This window comes from Colius striatus, chromosome 3 (genome assembly GCF_028858725.1).
Source record: "Colius striatus isolate bColStr4 chromosome 3, bColStr4.1.hap1, whole genome shotgun sequence".
NCBI classification, from domain to species: domain Eukaryota; kingdom Metazoa; phylum Chordata; class Aves; order Coliiformes; family Coliidae; genus Colius; species Colius striatus.
In genome coordinates, this window is record NC_084761.1 from 37,681,993 (window position 1) to 37,699,399 (window position 17,407).

Below are 17,407 nucleotides of genomic sequence, written 5' to 3' on the forward strand. Positions count from 1 at the left end.
CGCTCGCAAGCTCTTCTCCATGAATAGACACGCCCCTCGTCCAACGCAGCTCTCTGATTGGTTACGTGGACGCTGGGAGGTGTGGCCAGGCACGGGCCGATAGCCTCCGGCCGTGGCGATCGGCGTCCCCGCGTCTGGCGCTGCCCGCGCGGCGAGGGGCGGCAGGGCCGCGCCGGGCGGGGCGGGGGCGGATCCTACCGCGGCACAGGCCCAGCACCCGCGGGGGGAGCGGCGCTGTCCGCTTGCACCCCCTGGCGGCGGGGAAGGGCAGTGCCCACCGCGCCCGGTCGCAGGTGCTGGCAGGCGTTGCGGAGCGCAACTCCGTTCCGCAATTAAAAGGCTTTCAGAAAAAACAATGAATCCATTTCTGGATCTTCTCCGGTTCCTAGCCACACTCATCTACGCCTACTTAGAGGCTTTCGTAAAGCTTTTTGTCCCTGTGAAGAGAAAGTCTGTCAGCGGAGAACTCGTCCTCATCACGGGTGCTGGCCACGGCGTCGGGAGAGCCACTGCCTGCGAGTTCGCCAAGCGGCAAAGCAGGCTGGTACTGTGGGACATTAATAAGGTAATGGCACCGTTCCTGTTCCTGCGCGCTCAGCCCCGAGCCCGCGGCGCTTCCTTCCGAAGCATGAGAAGCGCTGCGGGCACTGCACCCACATCACCTCCTGCCAGCCCCCTCCCGCCTGCTCGGGACTTGGGGTGACTTGGGGTCAGAGGTGTACATGGCAAGAGTCTGACTGTGTAAGAGGCTGCTGCCAATAGAGTGTTGTCCATGGTCACTGGAATGGAGGAAGAACTTAATAGCGAGTGAGTGAGCTTTGCTGCTGGGAAATGTATTGTAAGGATGGAGATGAGGAGGCATGGAAATTCCAAGGGAGCCTGAAGTTAAGAACAACTTAAATTATGATGGAAAGTCAGAAACCTATTGATCCTGCTTTGAAGCAGAAAGATTGGCTTATATTTATTTCATTGTGATATAAAAGATAGACATCACCTTCACACTGCTGGTCATATCCAAAAAAGCCTCCAACTTGATTACTGAAATGACCAAATGCCTAAACCACACTAAGGGAGAAGAATGTGGCTAAATAAAAAAAGCATTCTGATCTATTTTGGCAGTCTTCTGTGATAGGAACAGATCTTCAGACACAAGATATGAACTGAAATAAAACTTCAGATTTTGTTGTTACTAAGCAAAAATAAAAATCTGGTTTTGTTTCCAGAGACCAGTACCTGAGTTCTGGCAATATTCTGGGAATCGGCTTCAGTGCTTCAGACTGGGATAGCCAATGTCAGGCAATGCATATTAACAGAGCTTTCTTGTAAGAAGCATCTCTCTACACTTAGGTGCACTTTGGAGCTCACCTCTTTTTTTCACATCCAGTCTGTGAACGCAGAAACATATTGGGCCCCTTTTCATTTCTGGGCCTGTGCTCCAAGAGCTGTGCTTACAGTCATGGATTGTGGCTGAGCAGCAACACGTGGGCAGGGTACAGCTGTGCATATGTGTCTTTCTATTCTGACTCTCACAGCACGGCATCGAGGACACGGCAGCAGAATGCAGAAGGCTGGGAGCAACTGTTCAAACCTTTGTGGTGGACTGCAGCAAAAGGGAGGAAATCTACAGCGCTGCAGAGAAGGTAGGGGAGCAGGGGCACATCCAAAGGCTTCCCCAAACATATTCAATTCTCGGATAAGTCAGGAAAACAAGAGAAGAGGTATTGTAGGCAAATCATGCAAACCCTTGGAATCTCCTCACTTGTTGCTGCTATGACAGAAGCAGTCCTGCTGGCTCAAAGCAGTCCGCATGTCCACAGTCCCAGCTTTGACTACAGAGAGCACTCTGTGTCTGGGGGCAGCGTGTGGAAGACTAAATACTGGCAGCAATTAAGGGAGAAGCATCAGCTCTAAACCAGATTTCATGGTACTACTGCACCATTCAGACCACCTCTGGAAACATGGCACAGTCTTCCTCAAAGAAACAACCTTCAGAATCAAATTAATTGTTTTTCATGTTCCCAGTTTTGTTTCTGTTTCATTTGGGTTTTTTTTAATAACAAATGACACCCACCTTTCTGTTTTTTTCCTGTCCAAAAGGTGAGAAAGGACATTGGGGATGTCTCCATCCTGGTGAATAACGCTGGTGTGATTACGACTGCTGACCTGCTCTCAACTCGGGACGAGCAGATTGAAAGGATGTTTGAAGTCAACATTCTTGCTCACATCTGGGTAAGGGCCTGTCCCTTCCTGATAGCTCTGTTTTTTGGGGAGTGTTGTTGAGGAGATGCAGGATGGGTTCAGCTCTGTCAGAGGCACGTGGGGGTTCCTCTTTGCATCAGGAAGTTTGGGCACCTGTGGCTGAGCACTGAGCCCCTGCAGACAGAAGCTATACATCTGAAAAATGCGAAGCAATGTTTTTATGAGCTGTCCCGCAGAACAGTGAGCCAACACGTGGCCCGAGTGGCCGGGCAGGTTGGGTAGAGCAGGGTAGGGCAGCTCCACAGGTCCTGCACAGCCTGGCTGCAGGGTGTAGCGAGGCCTGGCCCTCCCTGGCTGCACTCACCAGCACGGCCGTTCTCCCTGGGCCCTCTGCCTCTTGTGCCTTGTAACGTGTTGTGTCATTGCCTTTCTCCTGCCTCCCTGAGCTGCTTCTGAGTCCCTTCAGTCCTGTCTGTCCTCATGATCTGTATCTCTCTCTGTTGACTTTCCCCCAAGCAGTCTGAGTCAATGTGACTCAGCTGGGCCCTACCAGAGATGGCACTTGTGTCCTTGGCACACCCCAGCTGAGCCCCCGGGCAAGGCACTGCCAGCAGCAGTCACAAAACAAGAGGGCTTCAGCTGTTAAGGACTTCTTCTCATTAGAAACAAAGGGGATCTACATATTGAGGAGTGTGTCATTGTATGTGCTGGGTGAGACACTGGCAGCGTTGCATCTGACATCTAAACCCAAACAGCAGTGTAGGAAAGATGTTTGTAGCAGCTCCCTGAAACACTCCCGTTTGGAAAACAGGTTGCCAAGTGTTCCAGCTGAGTGGGGAACGGGTACCTCTGTGGCTCTCAGAATCAAAGGTGCTGTACAGCACATTGTGTTAGCAGTAGCAATCGCTTAATTCATGATCCTTGGAGTCAGCGTTGAATATGCCTAAGAAAACATTGTTCTTTTCCTCTTCTCCCCCCCTACCATTTTTGGCTCTGGGTTTAAATGACTTTCAAGACAACAAGAGCTTTTCTGCCAACCATGATGGACAACAACTATGGCCACATCGTCACAGTGGCTTCGGCGGCAGGTCATTTTGTGACTTCTTTCATGGTGACATACTGGTAAGTGATTTTCAAGTCAGTGCTCTTCATTCCTTTTATTTTTAATTGCGTCTCCTCCAGCAGCAAGCACAGAGTCACCAAAATCACCCTCTCACTGCATACGGTACATCCAAAGGACCGCGCTCAGGAGGAAAAGAGCCCAACGGCAGCACTGCAGGATGCCCAGAGGCTCCTGCCAATTTGCTCCTTGGCTCTGACTGACTCAGGAGCAATGCTTGTATGAAGGAACAGTCCTGTGACACATCCACCAATGAAAGCGTCTCCTTTTCTGTCTCTCCCATTGATCCAGATGTTTGCTTAGCCAAAAGGTATCTCCTCTTCTCCTTAGAAAGCGGCGGTCCTACGAGTAGTTGTAGTGCTGTCAAGTAAACCCCTAGTGAGTAGCTTCTGATCTTTGTCCCATTGTGGCAGTGGCTGTAGTGCATAGAAATTCTTCCACTATCACGAGACAAAATTGCTTTTCTGCTTGAAACACATCTAGAAAATACAGGGAGTGATCACAAGAACTGTTAGATTTCATTGTCATTCTGTGTCAGCTCTGGTCCTCTAACAGCAGAGCAATCTTCTCCAGGGAGCACTCCTTCTTGGGGACTTGCTCACTGCTGGCAACGTGAGAACTCCCCAGAGAGAGATTTTTCTGGGATTGCACTGCCAGAATCAATAGCAGTCAATTTACTGATTCTCTTGTTCTGCTTCCTTTTGGAGATGATTGCAAGCCTTGGCCTGTGCCAATCTCTACGGCATTAATCTCCTCAATGTTGCATGCCCAATGATCCTCTATTTCAAAACTCACGTGAAAATGTCATGTGACACTCCTGTGTGGAATGAGATACAGCAGGGAGTTGTTCTGCATTTCTGCCCTGCCATCCTTTGTCAGTTTATAGACTGAGGAGGCTGTACGCCTTCTGAGAACCTTCTCACACGGGGAAAAAAGAGAAGTCCGTTGATTGATGCACATTAGGTATCATTTTTGAAGAATTCCTGACATCTGCCTGTCCATCACTAAGGCAGCTTCTTCTGAAAGACACCTGCCCTGCATGCCACAGTTACTCCCCCACACAGCAACGTCTAATCCAGCACTACGCTGCCCTGGGGAAAGTGAGAATGATTCCCGGCCATTTTGTCTCAGCTGGATTATTTCTGATTTTGCCTCCTAGTCAGTCCTGTGTGTTCTTTCAGGCTCTTTCTAGTTGTAGAAAGCTAGAAATAGTATTTCTACCTTCTCATGTGTGTTTTTTCCCCTCCTGCAGTTCAAGCAAGTTTGCGGCAGTTGGATTTCATAAAGGTCTGACAGAGGAGCTGTCTACCCTGAGAAAGGATGGAATAAAAACAACGTGTCTCTGTCCTGTTTTTATAAACACCGGATTTGTCAAAAACCCCAGCATAAGGTAGTGATTCGAAGTCTGCCTTCCTGCCTTTCCTTCCCCCTTTGCATCAAGGCACTGGGTCTTAGCCCCAGCCTTAGGCCTCCTATTCCAACTGACTATATAAAACCATATATGCCATTGGCTAAAGAAAGTCTGCAGCGTCCTTTACCATACCTCGTGCTGCATTTGTATGTCCTGAGCTGGTGCATCTGTGAAGCATCCTACAGCAGCTAGTACCACCCCCTGCTTTGCCAGCATAGCTTTTAGATGTGTGCTTTCCTCTGTAGGCTTGGAAAGATTTTGGAGATTGACGAAGTTGTAGAAGCTTTGATGGAAGGAATACTGACCAACCAGAAAATGGTTTTTGTCCCACCACATCTAAGCCTTGCTTTACTTTCTGAAATGTAAGTAACAAAACAAAAAAAAAGGGGGGGGGGGGAAGGGAGAGGCACATATTAATACTAAGTTACAATACAAGCATCAGACTTGTAACATCTGATCCAAAGTCATATTTGGTTTTATGAGGTATAGCATTTTTCATTGATGGTATAATAAGATACAGTTTGTCAGCATACATAAACACTGGACTGACAGATGAACAGTAGAAGTTCACATTCAACGCAGTTTCATTTATTTTTCTTGTATATTCAGTGTTTGACATCACTCTACTCCGTTATTAAGCAGTCCAGATTTGACATCAGTTTGCCTGTAGTAACTAGAGAGTGTGGAACTGTCCACGGGAAAAAATACTGTTTTTTAAGTGACCACCTATCTGAACTATTTCAGTATGAGAAAACCACATGACAAGGTAATTCAATAGCAGTGTCTCTCTCTAATGACAACTGCAGACATGGTACAAAAAGGTTTTCTGTAGTACTGTCATAGGTCCTTGTGATCCACCTTCTGCAGCTAACTGGTCTCAGGTGGAACTCAACTGTAGTCCAGGCTGATAGAGAAGGAGGGGGAGAGCAAGAACATGCTTTCACAGGTCACCATTTTACTTGGGCTTGTAAACAACAGTTGCTCTGAACCGGCAGCCCAGTTCCAGACAGAGCTGGTGGCTTGTTTTTCTTATTAATGTTTGGTTCTTCATGTCAACACCAAAAACCAAGGTCACTGAGGCTGGGAAATTGCTTTCCCACTTGTTCTACTGCCTCTTTCTGCTATGTAAATCAAGATTTATTCTCTCACACATCTTTAATATCCAATGAAGCTGCTCTGCTGAAGCAGTATTTTTCCCAGAGCTCAGGTAAAATGTGGTTTTTTAAATGCTTGTAAAATTGATTGCCTGGGAAGCACTGACAAGTCAAACCTAATGATGTCAAAGACGTTAGGACCTTTCATTTTTGGTCTTCATTTGAGGCAGCAGGACACCAAGGAGAGGAAATGACACCTCAGTTTTAACATATCATCCTACCATAGGCCTGCTGATTTTCAGAGCAAAGGTCACTCGATAGGTACATAGCTCTGGTCAATATTGAAGCTCCTTCACTTCTGCAGCAATGTTGCAACCCAAACACTACCCAGTAAATACCTGGCCTGAGAACTGTTCTTAAAGGGACATCGGTGTGATAAGAGATAAACAAGTCAGAGATTGATGAGGTTTACATATTGTTTAGAAATAACGCCCTGTTATTAGTCTCAGTCCATGTGTATGCACACATTCTGCTCCCAGACCAGCTCCTTCCTCAGCTCCAGTGCCACTCGTTGCCATCATTTGATTTCATGTATTATCTCTTCCAGGTTGCTTCCAGAACGTGCCATTGATTTTCTGAAAAAGATGACCAATACCAAGTTTGATGCAGTGGTTGGGCAGAGAAGCACTCAGTGAAAAGCAAAAATTGATTCTCATTTCTCAATGGCACAAGTGAAAACAGAACACATGCTGAGCGTAAGGCAGCTGGTTTGATTCAGAGCAGGGCTGGGCACATGCTTCCAGGCCACCATTTCCAAGAACACCTAAGGGTTCATCCCACACCTGCAGCAAGGATGTAACTGCAAAACACAGAGCATTAATGAAGCAGCTCTAGAAGCCTAAGGGCTGCTTCAGCTGCACGTCACATCGCCTCATCTCCTAGTGCTGAGGCAGAAAGGAACCCCCACAAAGCCCATCTCTGGCTTAGCACAGCTGCTTTACTGAGTGCAAAGGGGTGGCCTGAGACTACATTGATCTGGACTGATCCCTGAGCAAAAGTGTCGTACAAGAAGCAGTTTATAGGGGAGGTAGGTGGCCTGCTTCATCTCCATTTATCTTTTCAACTTTTTTTTTTAATGTGGTCTAATGAACACTCAAAGAGTTTTGTGTGCTTTTGTAGTGAGTACCTGAAATATTACAGGCTTATATGTACTGAAAGAAATACATTACACATACCTCTTACATAGTAATTACGTCAATGATTCATTTTGCATTAGCACCATGAACACGCCTTATTCCAAATAAACAGAGTTCTCTAACCCACAGATGTGTCTTGTCAATAGAGGTGGTAATCAAGCCCAAGCAAGGTTGGCGGAGCAGGTGCCACAGCAGTGAAAGGGTCAGCCAGAGTCTGCCAACAGCCAGGTCAAGCTGCAGGGATGAGGCAGGTCCCAGCCACTCCAGGCAGCCCCATCAAGATCAGGGCCAGGGCCAGGTCTAGGCATGGTACAGCACACTGACAGCACAGCCCATGAAGGGGCCAGGGCTGCAATGCTGAGTCTGCCAAAAGGGACAGAGGCTGCATGGGGGAAGGCTCTGGGTGAGCTGACTCAGCCCCTGGCATGATGAGCGGCCTGCTCTGATGCGACCTGCCAACATGAGGAGCTTCAGCCCCCAAAGGCCTTTGGCCAGTGGTACAAGGGAACAGGCCCTGATGAAACATGGGACAAAGACCTCTTCAGAGTACACATCACCTTGTGCAACTCCCAACTGTGCCAGGCCCTGGCTGGCTCGCAGCCACCCAAGGGAGGCCTGGACACGCTGCTGCTTGCAGCACTGCTGGGGAGGGGTGGTTTCCAGTAGAACCTGTCCTGCTCACCCAACCATTTCAGGGTGGTCTGAAACTGAGGTTCTCCTCAGCCAGCTCCAAAGCCCTCCTCAGCCAGCTCCTCCTGCTCTTAGGTGGCAACAGCCAGAAGTTTGTGCTGCCACCAGCATAAATGGTTGCTAAATGACACAGAAATGGCTTCATTTTTGCTCACCTAACAGTCACATAACAGGACATTCAGGGTGTGCCAAAGCACAAGCTGCCATCTTGGGAACTTCTGCTTCACAGTGCAAAATCCCTGTAGGTGAGAAAACAAAACAAAGGGCTTGCAAAATTCAGGGCATTAAAAAAAAAAAAAAAGTTTAAAAGCCAATGAAAGACTACTTAGTCACAGTTGACATTTATAACCAAAGAAAAAATGCATGTTTTTTTGCTGGCCCTGCCTTTTTTTTTTTTTTTTTTTTTTTGTGAGCTGCACATTGCCCTTTTGCTAAAACAACAGCCCTGTTGTATTTAGGAGACACCTGAAGCCAGAGCACATACTTTTGCCTTTTTCATTATGTTAACTTCCACCTATTCTTACCTAGTGAGCAAAAGGCCTAAAATACAGCTGCTTCAAAAGCCCTCTCAGAAAGAACGGCATACTTGCCAAAATGTTTGTCCTTAATCCTGGAGCCTGAAGCCTAAATCAGTACTTTATTGATCTGTAGGGAATTTGACAGTTATCTCTTGTATTGCTAGCAAACATTCTTAACTTTCCACCCAGCTTAGCCTCTCCTGGTACACACTCTTCACATTTCTGCTATTTCAAGGATTGGATCCCTGCTCAAAGGAAGGGTACAGCACAGTCCACACTCCAAAAAGAAAGCTCAGACAGATGCCTAGGATAGATACATCAACATCCTCATGAGTGTGCCCTCTTCTCAGAAGGGAAGAACTGTCTCCCATAGTATACATCAGAGAAGATATTGAGCCTCTGCTGGTATGCTATTCCTACTATCCCTGAGCATCATTCAAATTCTGTTGTCATAACTGAGTTTGAAGACAAAATCCACCTAGAGAATGACAGCACTCTGCTGTACAGTCTGTTTCTCAGCACACTGGGAAAGGGAGACTGTTTACTCCTTCTTTGCCAGACCCAGTGCAGTCTCTTAGAGCCCAGAGGAATTACCAGGCAATGCAATTTGTGCACAACTCCATATGTGACTACAGTTTCTCTCTGTCCCCTATGGTTGCAAATCTTCTGTTTGGCATGAAAAATAGAGACACAAAAAGGAAGGACTTAAACTTTCATCTGAACAGCAGTGACAGAACTGCCTTCTGGGCTCTTCCTGGCCACTACAGACAAATGAAGCTTATCCCACAGTCTGGTCATGATGGGTGCCTAGCAGGAGCCCAAGCTAGCAAGCTTCATATAGTCACCAACAGCTAAGTGAAAAGTGCTACCTCACATCTTCGCTCTCTCTGCCTCCTCCATCTCAGTTGCAGCACTGACTGGAGCCCCGTGCCAGGAAAATGACAGCACTGCTGGGCTGTGCAATTAGGGCTTGGCCCAAACAACGATGTGTTAATTAAGAACACAAAGCAGTTCCAAGAGGAGAGTAAGAAGCGCCTAGCTCTGAATCTCTCTGCTGGAGCTGACCCAGTCTCCCACAACATGATGAGTAAGGGTGCAGCTAAAGCACCAGGACACCCAAACACTAAAACAAACAAACAAACAAACTCAACAAACCTAAACCAAAAAAACAACCCCTTTTCCACAGCTCTTAGCTGGAAATGGATTTTGGCCAGAGGACAGATGTCCATGCAACTTTTACTCTTTCCTAAGTGGCTAAAAAATACCAAATAAAAGTATGAACATGATCTAGATACATCTAGTTTTCTAACTGAAAAGCAAAGGAGTAAGGTCAGCAATCCTTTTCAAAAAAGACCCTGCAGTTACATTGTTAGAGTCGGATAAACCACCTGAAATTAGTCTTCTCTTTTTTTTATAAACATTCCTCTGTTAGGTACCTCATTTACACACAAGCAAGTCCAACTCTGAGTTTTAGACTCAATTGGATAGGGATGATCCAGCCAGGAGCCAGCGGGAACGCCCAAGAGCCCAGACACCGCCGGCCCGCGCCTCCTCGGCCGCGGCCGCCGCTAATGCAACATCGCCTGTCATTGGGCACACCGGCACGGCCCTGCAGGCGGACATGCCCCCTCCTCAAATGACGCTCTCCTATTGGCTGCTGCGCCTCTGGGCGGGGCGGGCACGGCGGCGGTGGGCCTGGCCGGGGCAAGGGCCGGGACCAGAGGGGCGGGCTCGGGCGGGGCGCGGGAGGTTGGTAAATCACATGCTCACATGCTCTCCGAAACAGGTTCAAGTCCAGTGCGGCTCTAGAAGGGCGTTCAGAAAAAAAGAATGAAAATGTTACTGGATCTTCTCCGGTTCCTAGCCACGCTCATCTACGCCTACTTAGAGGCTTTCGTAAAGCTTTTTGTCCCTGTGAAGAGAAAGTCTGTCAGCGGAGAACTCGTCCTCATCACGGGTGCTGGCCACGGCGTCGGGAGAGCCACTGCCTGCGAGTTCGCCAAGCGGCAAAGCAGGCTGGTACTGTGGGACATTAATAAGGTAATGGCACCGTTCCTGTTCCTGCGCGCTCAGCCCCGAGCCCGCGGCGCTTCCTTCCGAAGCATGAGAAGCGCTGCGGGCACTGCACCCACATCACCTCCTGCCAGCCCCCTCCCGCCCGCTCGCTGCCTGCGCCGGCATAGAATGGCACGCTGAAAGCAGGAGCCCATTTCTACGGAGAGGCACGTTTGCCTCCTGCTTGCCGTCTCTCTGGCCTCAGGTACCTCGCGAACGTTGCTGGAAGACGTGTCTGTACTGTTGCTCACGGGCTGAGCTGCGCTGAGCTGCCTGTGAACCCCAGTGCCCTCTCGCACGGTTACACGTGTAGACGGCACCTTGCCCAGAGTCTTTATTTCAGCTAAACTAAGTGGACTTGGGCAAGTGCAGGATGGCCTGATACAAACACCATCGAGTGGGGATCAAGGCCAAGTGCTGTGGGTGGCAGCGACGGGCGGTATGGAGGGAGGGGTGAGTGACTGGAGAGTAGCATGGGGGAAGGTTTCTGACATGATGGATCAGAAACTGCACAGGAGCCCCTCGTGTCATCCTGGAGCTGCAAAAATACCAGCCCACCACAAACAAAAACCCAAGACAAGACAAGGTTAAGGGAATATATAAATGGGGAGGATATTGTGTAATATTATCAGTATCTGTTCATGGTCCCCATTATGGCTAAGGCCAGACTCGGGAGCACTGGGAAAAGGCATGGCATTAGTTTCCTGATATGGAAAAGACTACTGCCAAGTTTTCCACGTTCACTGGACTGGGGGAAAAATAGGTAAACTTATAATGAGCAAGACCTGACTTTTGTGCCAGGAAATATATTTTGAGAGTGAGTGTAAGCAGAAACTGAAATACAATGCCAAAGGAGGTGGTGGATCCTGAAGGTTTTAGGGGTAGAATTTCCTAATAAAACTACCTTGACAAAGGTCTGATTGCTGGGGTGCACTAGCCTTAAGCAGCAGCTAGGTGTGAGTGGAGGTGCCCAGTCAATTGAACTAGGTCAGGTGCTGATTTATGAATTGGCACTTTTCACTGCAACTATGCCCATTACCATGGCTTTCTGGAACCTGGTGACAAGACCACAATAAAGTGACATCTTTCCTTACTTAGTAGGTTGACAGAATGACTTACAGGAGCTTCTGTTTTGTGTGTGTCAAATGCTTTCAGGTAAGAAGCATCTCTCTACACTTAGGTGCACTTTGGAGCTCACCTCTTTTTTTCACATCCAGTCTGTGAACGCAGAAACATATTGGGCCCCTTTTCATTTCTGGGCCTGTGCTCCAAGAGCTGTGCTTACAGTCATGGATTGTGGCTGAGCAGCAACACGTGGGCAGGGTACAGCTGTGCATATGTGTCTTTCTATTCTGACTCTCACAGCACGGCATCGAGGACACGGCAGCAGAATGCAGAAGGCTGGGAGCAACTGTTCAAACCTTTGTGGTGGACTGCAGCAAAAGGGAGGAAATCTACAGCGCTGCAGAGAAGGTAGGGGAGCAGGGGCACATCCAAAGGCTTCCCCAAACATATTCAATTCTCGGATAAGTCAGGAAAACAAGAGAAGAGGTATTGTAGGCAAATCATGCAAACCCTTGGAATCTCCTCACTTGTTGCTGCTATGACAGAAGCAGTCCTGCTGGCTCAAAGCAGTCCGCATGTCCACAGTCCCAGCTTTGACTACAGAGAGCACTCTGTGTCTGGGGGCAGCGTGTGGAAGACTAAATACTGGCAGCAATTAAGGGAGAAGCATCAGCTCTAAACCAGATTTCATGGTACTACTGCACCATTCAGACCACCTCTGGAAACATGGCACAGTCTTCCTCAAAGAAACAACCTTCAGAATCAAATTAATTGTTTTTCATGTTCCCAGTTTTGTTTCTGTTTCATTTGGGTTTTTTTTAATAACAAATGACACCCACCTTTCTGTTTTTTTCCTGTCCAAAAGGTGAGAAAGGACATTGGGGATGTCTCCATCCTGGTGAATAACGCTGGTGTGATTACGACTGCTGACCTGCTCTCAACTCGGGACGAGCAGATTGAAAGGATGTTTGAAGTCAACATTCTTGCTCACATCTGGGTAAGGGCCTGTCCCTTCCTGATAGCTCTGTTTTTTGGGGAGTGTTGTTGAGGAGATGCAGGATGGGTTCAGCTCTGTCAGAGGCACGTGGGGGTTCCTCTTTGCATCAGGAAGTTTGGGCACCTGTGGCTGAGCACTGAGCCCCTGCAGACAGAAGCTATACATCTGAAAAATGCGAAGCAATGTTTTTATGAGCTGTCCCGCAGAACAGTGAGCCAACACGTGGCCCGAGTGGCCGGGCAGGTTGGGTAGAGCAGGGTAGGGCAGCTCCACAGGTCCTGCACAGCCTGGCTGCAGGGTGTAGCGAGGCCTGGCCCTCCCTGGCTGCACTCACCAGCACGGCCGTTCTCCCTGGGCCCTCTGCCTCTTGTGCCTTGTAACGTGTTGTGTCATTGCCTTTCTCCTGCCTCCCTGAGCTGCTTCTGAGTCCCTTCAGTCCTGTCTGTCCTCATGATCTGTATCTCTCTCTGTTGACTTTCCCCCAAGCAGTCTGAGTCAATGTGACTCAGCTGGGCCCTACCAGAGATGGCACTTGTGTCCTTGGCACACCCCAGCTGAGCCCCCGGGCAAGGCACTGCCAGCAGCAGTCACAAAACAAGAGGGCTTCAGCTGTTAAGGACTTCTTCTCATTAGAAACAAAGGGGATCTACATATTGAGGAGTGTGTCATTGTATGTGCTGGGTGAGACACTGGCAGCGTTGCATCTGACATCTAAACCCAAACAGCAGTGTAGGAAAGATGTTTGTAGCAGCTCCCTGAAACACTCCCGTTTGGAAAACAGGTTGCCAAGTGTTCCAGCTGAGTGGGGAACGGGTACCTCTGTGGCTCTCAGAATCAAAGGTGCTGTACAGCACATTGTGTTAGCAGTAGCAATCGCTTAATTCATGATCCTTGGAGTCAGCGTTGAATATGCCTAAGAAAACATTGTTCTTTTCCTCTTCTCCCCCCCTACCATTTTTGGCTCTGGGTTTAAATGACTTTCAAGACAACAAGAGCTTTTCTGCCAACCATGATGGACAACAACTATGGCCACATCGTCACAGTGGCTTCGGCGGCAGGTCATTTTGTGACTTCTTTCATGGTGACATACTGGTAAGTGATTTTCAAGTCAGTGCTCTTCATTCCTTTTATTTTTAATTGCGTCTCCTCCAGCAGCAAGCACAGAGTCACCAAAATCACCCTCTCACTGCATACGGTACATCCAAAGGACCGCGCTCAGGAGGAAAAGAGCCCAACGGCAGCACTGCAGGATGCCCAGAGGCTCCTGCCAATTTGCTCCTTGGCTCTGACTGACTCAGGAGCAATGCTTGTATGAAGGAACAGTCCTGTGACACATCCACCAATGAAAGCGTCTCCTTTTCTGTCTCTCCCATTGATCCAGATGTTTGCTTAGCCAAAAGGTATCTCCTCTTCTCCTTAGAAAGCGGCGGTCCTACGAGTAGTTGTAGTGCTGTCAAGTAAACCCCTAGTGAGTAGCTTCTGATCTTTGTCCCATTGTGGCAGTGGCTGTAGTGCATAGAAATTCTTCCACTATCACGAGACAAAATTGCTTTTCTGCTTGAAACACATCTAGAAAATACAGGGAGTGATCACAAGAACTGTTAGATTTCATTGTCATTCTGTGTCAGCTCTGGTCCTCTAACAGCAGAGCAATCTTCTCCAGGGAGCACTCCTTCTTGGGGACTTGCTCACTGCTGGCAACGTGAGAACTCCCCAGAGAGAGATTTTTCTGGGATTGCACTGCCAGAATCAATAGCAGTCAATTTACTGATTCTCTTGTTCTGCTTCCTTTTGGAGATGATTGCAAGCCTTGGCCTGTGCCAATCTCTACGGCATTAATCTCCTCAATGTTGCATGCCCAATGATCCTCTATTTCAAAACTCACGTGAAAATGTCATGTGACACTCCTGTGTGGAATGAGATACAGCAGGGAGTTGTTCTGCATTTCTGCCCTGCCATCCTTTGTCAGTTTATAGACTGAGGAGGCTGTACGCCTTCTGAGAACCTTCTCACACGGGGAAAAAAGAGAAGTCCGTTGATTGATGCACATTAGGTATCATTTTTGAAGAATTCCTGACATCTGCCTGTCCATCACTAAGGCAGCTTCTTCTGAAAGACACCTGCCCTGCATGCCACAGTTACTCCCCCACACAGCAACGTCTAATCCAGCACTACGCTGCCCTGGGGAAAGTGAGAATGATTCCCGGCCATTTTGTCTCAGCTGGATTATTTCTGATTTTGCCTCCTAGTCAGTCCTGTGTGTTCTTTCAGGCTCTTTCTAGTTGTAGAAAGCTAGAAATAGTATTTCTACCTTCTCATGTGTGTTTTTTCCCCTCCTGCAGTTCAAGCAAGTTTGCGGCAGTTGGATTTCATAAAGGTCTGACAGAGGAGCTGTCTACCCTGAGAAAGGATGGAATAAAAACAACGTGTCTCTGTCCTGTTTTTATAAACACCGGATTTGTCAAAAACCCCAGCATAAGGTAGTGATTCGAAGTCTGCCTTCCTGCCTTTCCTTCCCCCTTTGCATCAAGGCACTGGGTCTTAGCCCCAGCCTTAGGCCTCCTATTCCAACTGACTATATAAAACCATATATGCCATTGGCTAAAGAAAGTCTGCAGCGTCCTTTACCATACCTCGTGCTGCATTTGTATGTCCTGAGCTGGTGCATCTGTGAAGCATCCTACAGCAGCTAGTACCACCCCCTGCTTTGCCAGCATAGCTTTTAGATGTGTGCTTTCCTCTGTAGGCTTGGAAAGATTTTGGAGATTGACGAAGTTGTAGAAGCTTTGATGGAAGGAATACTGACCAACCAGAAAATGGTTTTTGTTCCATCAAGTCAACGTTTTACTTTGCTTCTTGAAAAGTAAGTGGAAACAAAAACCAGAAACCTCAACAAAACAATCTCAGGAAACCTATCTTATAGAAGTTGTTGAGTGTATTGTAGCATCCAATTCAAGGTTACATTTTATTTTAGAACACATCACAATGTATCCAAATATCACAGTGGTTCTTTCTGTTTACACAGGCAGACTTTATGCATGGAAAGATTTTGTCCAGCCCTCTCACAGGTCTTTGTAATCTACTTTATTCAGCTAACAGGTCTCAGTGTAGAACTCGAGTGCTGTCCAGGCTGATAGGGAGGGAGGGGGAAAACAAGAAAACAGGGTGGTTGGTTTTTTTCAGGGAGTTCTATTTTCCTTTTGCCTGCAAACAACACTTTTTCTGAAGCAGCAGCTGTTGAGAAGTTCCAGAGAGTGCTGAGTGCCTGCTGCTTATTAGTGTGTGTCTATTCATGTCAACACCAAAGATTAAGGTCACTGAGGCTGGGAAAAATGCTTTAAAAGAGCTCTACTGCTTACCTCGATCTTGTAAAGCAAGATTTTTTTTCTCATTTGTCTTTAATATCCAGTGTAGCTGCTCTGCCAAGGAAGCATTTTCATCGGAGCTCAGGTTCTGAAAATAGAATTAACATCAGAACAACTAAATTAAGATTTCAGTTAAATTATACAGTATTGTCATGAAACACTTAGTAATTTCTTGTTTATGAAAGCTAGCAAACTTGGTTCTATCACCAACTTTGTTTTTATGACTTTCCTTTTTCCCCCAAGAATTCCCCAAATTAACCAGAAATGGTTTAGAAAGCAGAGAAGCAAACACACATCTATGTTAAGCATTAAAATTCCATGCATCCTGCAGCAATATTGCAAGGTAAATTGTCTAGTACATACCTCTCCTAGAATTGTCCTAAAAGGAGATAGGACTGAAGTTTAAACTAGTCAAAAATTGATGAAGACTATGTATCATTTTGAAATAATGCCCTGTTTAAGTCAGTCATAGTCCATGTGTATGCACACATTCTGCTCCCAGACCAGCTCCTTCCTCAGCTCCAGTGCCACTCGTTGCCATCATTTGATTTCATGTATTATCTCTTCCAGGTTGCTTCCAGAACGTGCCATTGATTTTCTGAAAAAGATGACTGACATCAAGTTTGATGCAGTGGTTGGGCAGAGAAGCACTCAGTGAAAAGCAAAAATTGATTCTCATTTCTCAGTGGCACAAGTGAAAACAGAACACATGCTGAGCGTAGGGCAACTGGTTTGATTCAGAGCAGGGCTGGGCACATGCTTCCAGGCCACCATTTCCAAGAACACCTAAGGGTTCATCCCACACCTGCAGCAAGGATGTAACTGCAAAACACAGAGCATTAAGGGCTGCTTCAGCTGCACGTCACATCGCCTCATCTCCTAGTGCTGAGGCAGAAAGGAACCTCCACAAAGGCCATCTCTGGCTTAGCACAGCTGCCTTAGAGTGCAAAGGGGTGACCTGAAACTATGTTAATCTGGACTGATCCCTGTCATACAAAGCAGCAGTTTCTAGGGGAGGTGGGTGACCTTCTTCACCTGCATTTATCTTTTCATTTTTTTTTAAACATGGTCTAATGAACACTCAAGAGTTTTGTGTGCTTTTGTAGTGAGTACCTGAAATATTACAGGCTTATATGTACTGTAATACCTAATTACATCAATTATGAATTAGCACTGTCAACATGCCTTATCCCAGATAAATACCATTCTTTAACACAAAGTTTTCTGTTGGCTCTGAAATCATAATCACATTGCAGAGGTACAGTATCAAGTAATACATCTTTTCCCCATATCATGTTTTACACTGCTCATCTGCAATTTCCAGACAACACTAAAACACCTTCCTTTATAAAGTATTTTTCTACAAATTTGTGGTGTCCCTCTACATTTCATGGATGCTGGAGACTGATTTATTATATATGAACTCAGACCAAGTTGCACTACTTTTCTCCTTAACATTACAAGACAAATAGTCTAACATAGTGGAAATTCTGCAGTTTCTCTGTTTTAGTATTTGCAAGTCAGACAAGGTTGTACTGTGCCAGGAAAACCTTTGTTTGTATGCAGTGGGTGAGTTTAAGCTGAAGTCCACAGTGCATCTGCACCTGTGTACAGTGCAAAAGAAGGTCTGAACTCCTGGAAACACCTGAATTAATTTTGACTAATTAACACATTCATCATAGCACAAAGTTGTACCG

At 47.0% G+C, this 17,407-nt stretch overlaps 2 protein-coding genes across 2 annotated transcripts; both read left to right on the top strand.

Annotated features, from left to right (window-relative positions):
- Positions 1-124: 124 nt before the first annotated feature.
- LOC104562777 (estradiol 17-beta-dehydrogenase 11-like) lies at positions 125-7,146 on the top strand. The gene is made up of 7 exons (XM_061993521.1): positions 125-565; positions 1,533-1,640; positions 2,098-2,229; positions 3,215-3,321; positions 4,572-4,709; positions 4,976-5,092; positions 6,432-7,146. The coding sequence occupies exons 1-7, from the start codon at positions 356-358 to the stop codon at positions 6,517-6,519; spliced, it is 900 nt and encodes a 299-aa protein (XP_061849505.1). The 5' UTR covers positions 125-355; the 3' UTR covers positions 6,520-7,146.
- A 2,876-nt stretch (positions 7,147-10,022) lies between these two features.
- Positions 10,023-16,929, top strand: LOC133625123 (estradiol 17-beta-dehydrogenase 11-like). Its single transcript, XM_061992805.1, has 7 exons — positions 10,023-10,268; positions 11,649-11,756; positions 12,214-12,345; positions 13,331-13,437; positions 14,688-14,825; positions 15,092-15,208; positions 16,281-16,929. Exons 1-7 carry the CDS (start codon positions 10,059-10,061, stop codon positions 16,366-16,368), a joined length of 900 nt encoding a protein of 299 aa, XP_061848789.1. The 5' UTR covers positions 10,023-10,058; the 3' UTR covers positions 16,369-16,929.
- Positions 16,930-17,407: the final 478 nt, after the last annotated feature.

Coding starts and splice junctions, on each gene's coding strand:
- LOC104562777 (XM_061993521.1), top strand. CDS start 356: ATGAATCCATTTCTGGATCTTCTCCGGTTCCTAGCCACACTCATCTAC. Junction 4,710..4,975: donor GTCAAAAACCCCAGCATAAG/GTAGTGATTCGA, acceptor TTTCCTCTGTAG/GCTTGGAAAGATTTTGGAGA. Junction 5,093..6,431: donor CTTGCTTTACTTTCTGAAAT/GTAAGTAACAAA, acceptor TATCTCTTCCAG/GTTGCTTCCAGAACGTGCCA.
- LOC133625123 (XM_061992805.1), top strand. CDS start 10,059: ATGAAAATGTTACTGGATCTTCTCCGGTTCCTAGCCACGCTCATCTAC. Junction 12,346..13,330: donor ACATTCTTGCTCACATCTGG/GTAAGGGCCTGT, acceptor ATGACTTTCAAG/ACAACAAGAGCTTTTCTGCC. Junction 15,209..16,280: donor TTTACTTTGCTTCTTGAAAA/GTAAGTGGAAAC, acceptor TATCTCTTCCAG/GTTGCTTCCAGAACGTGCCA.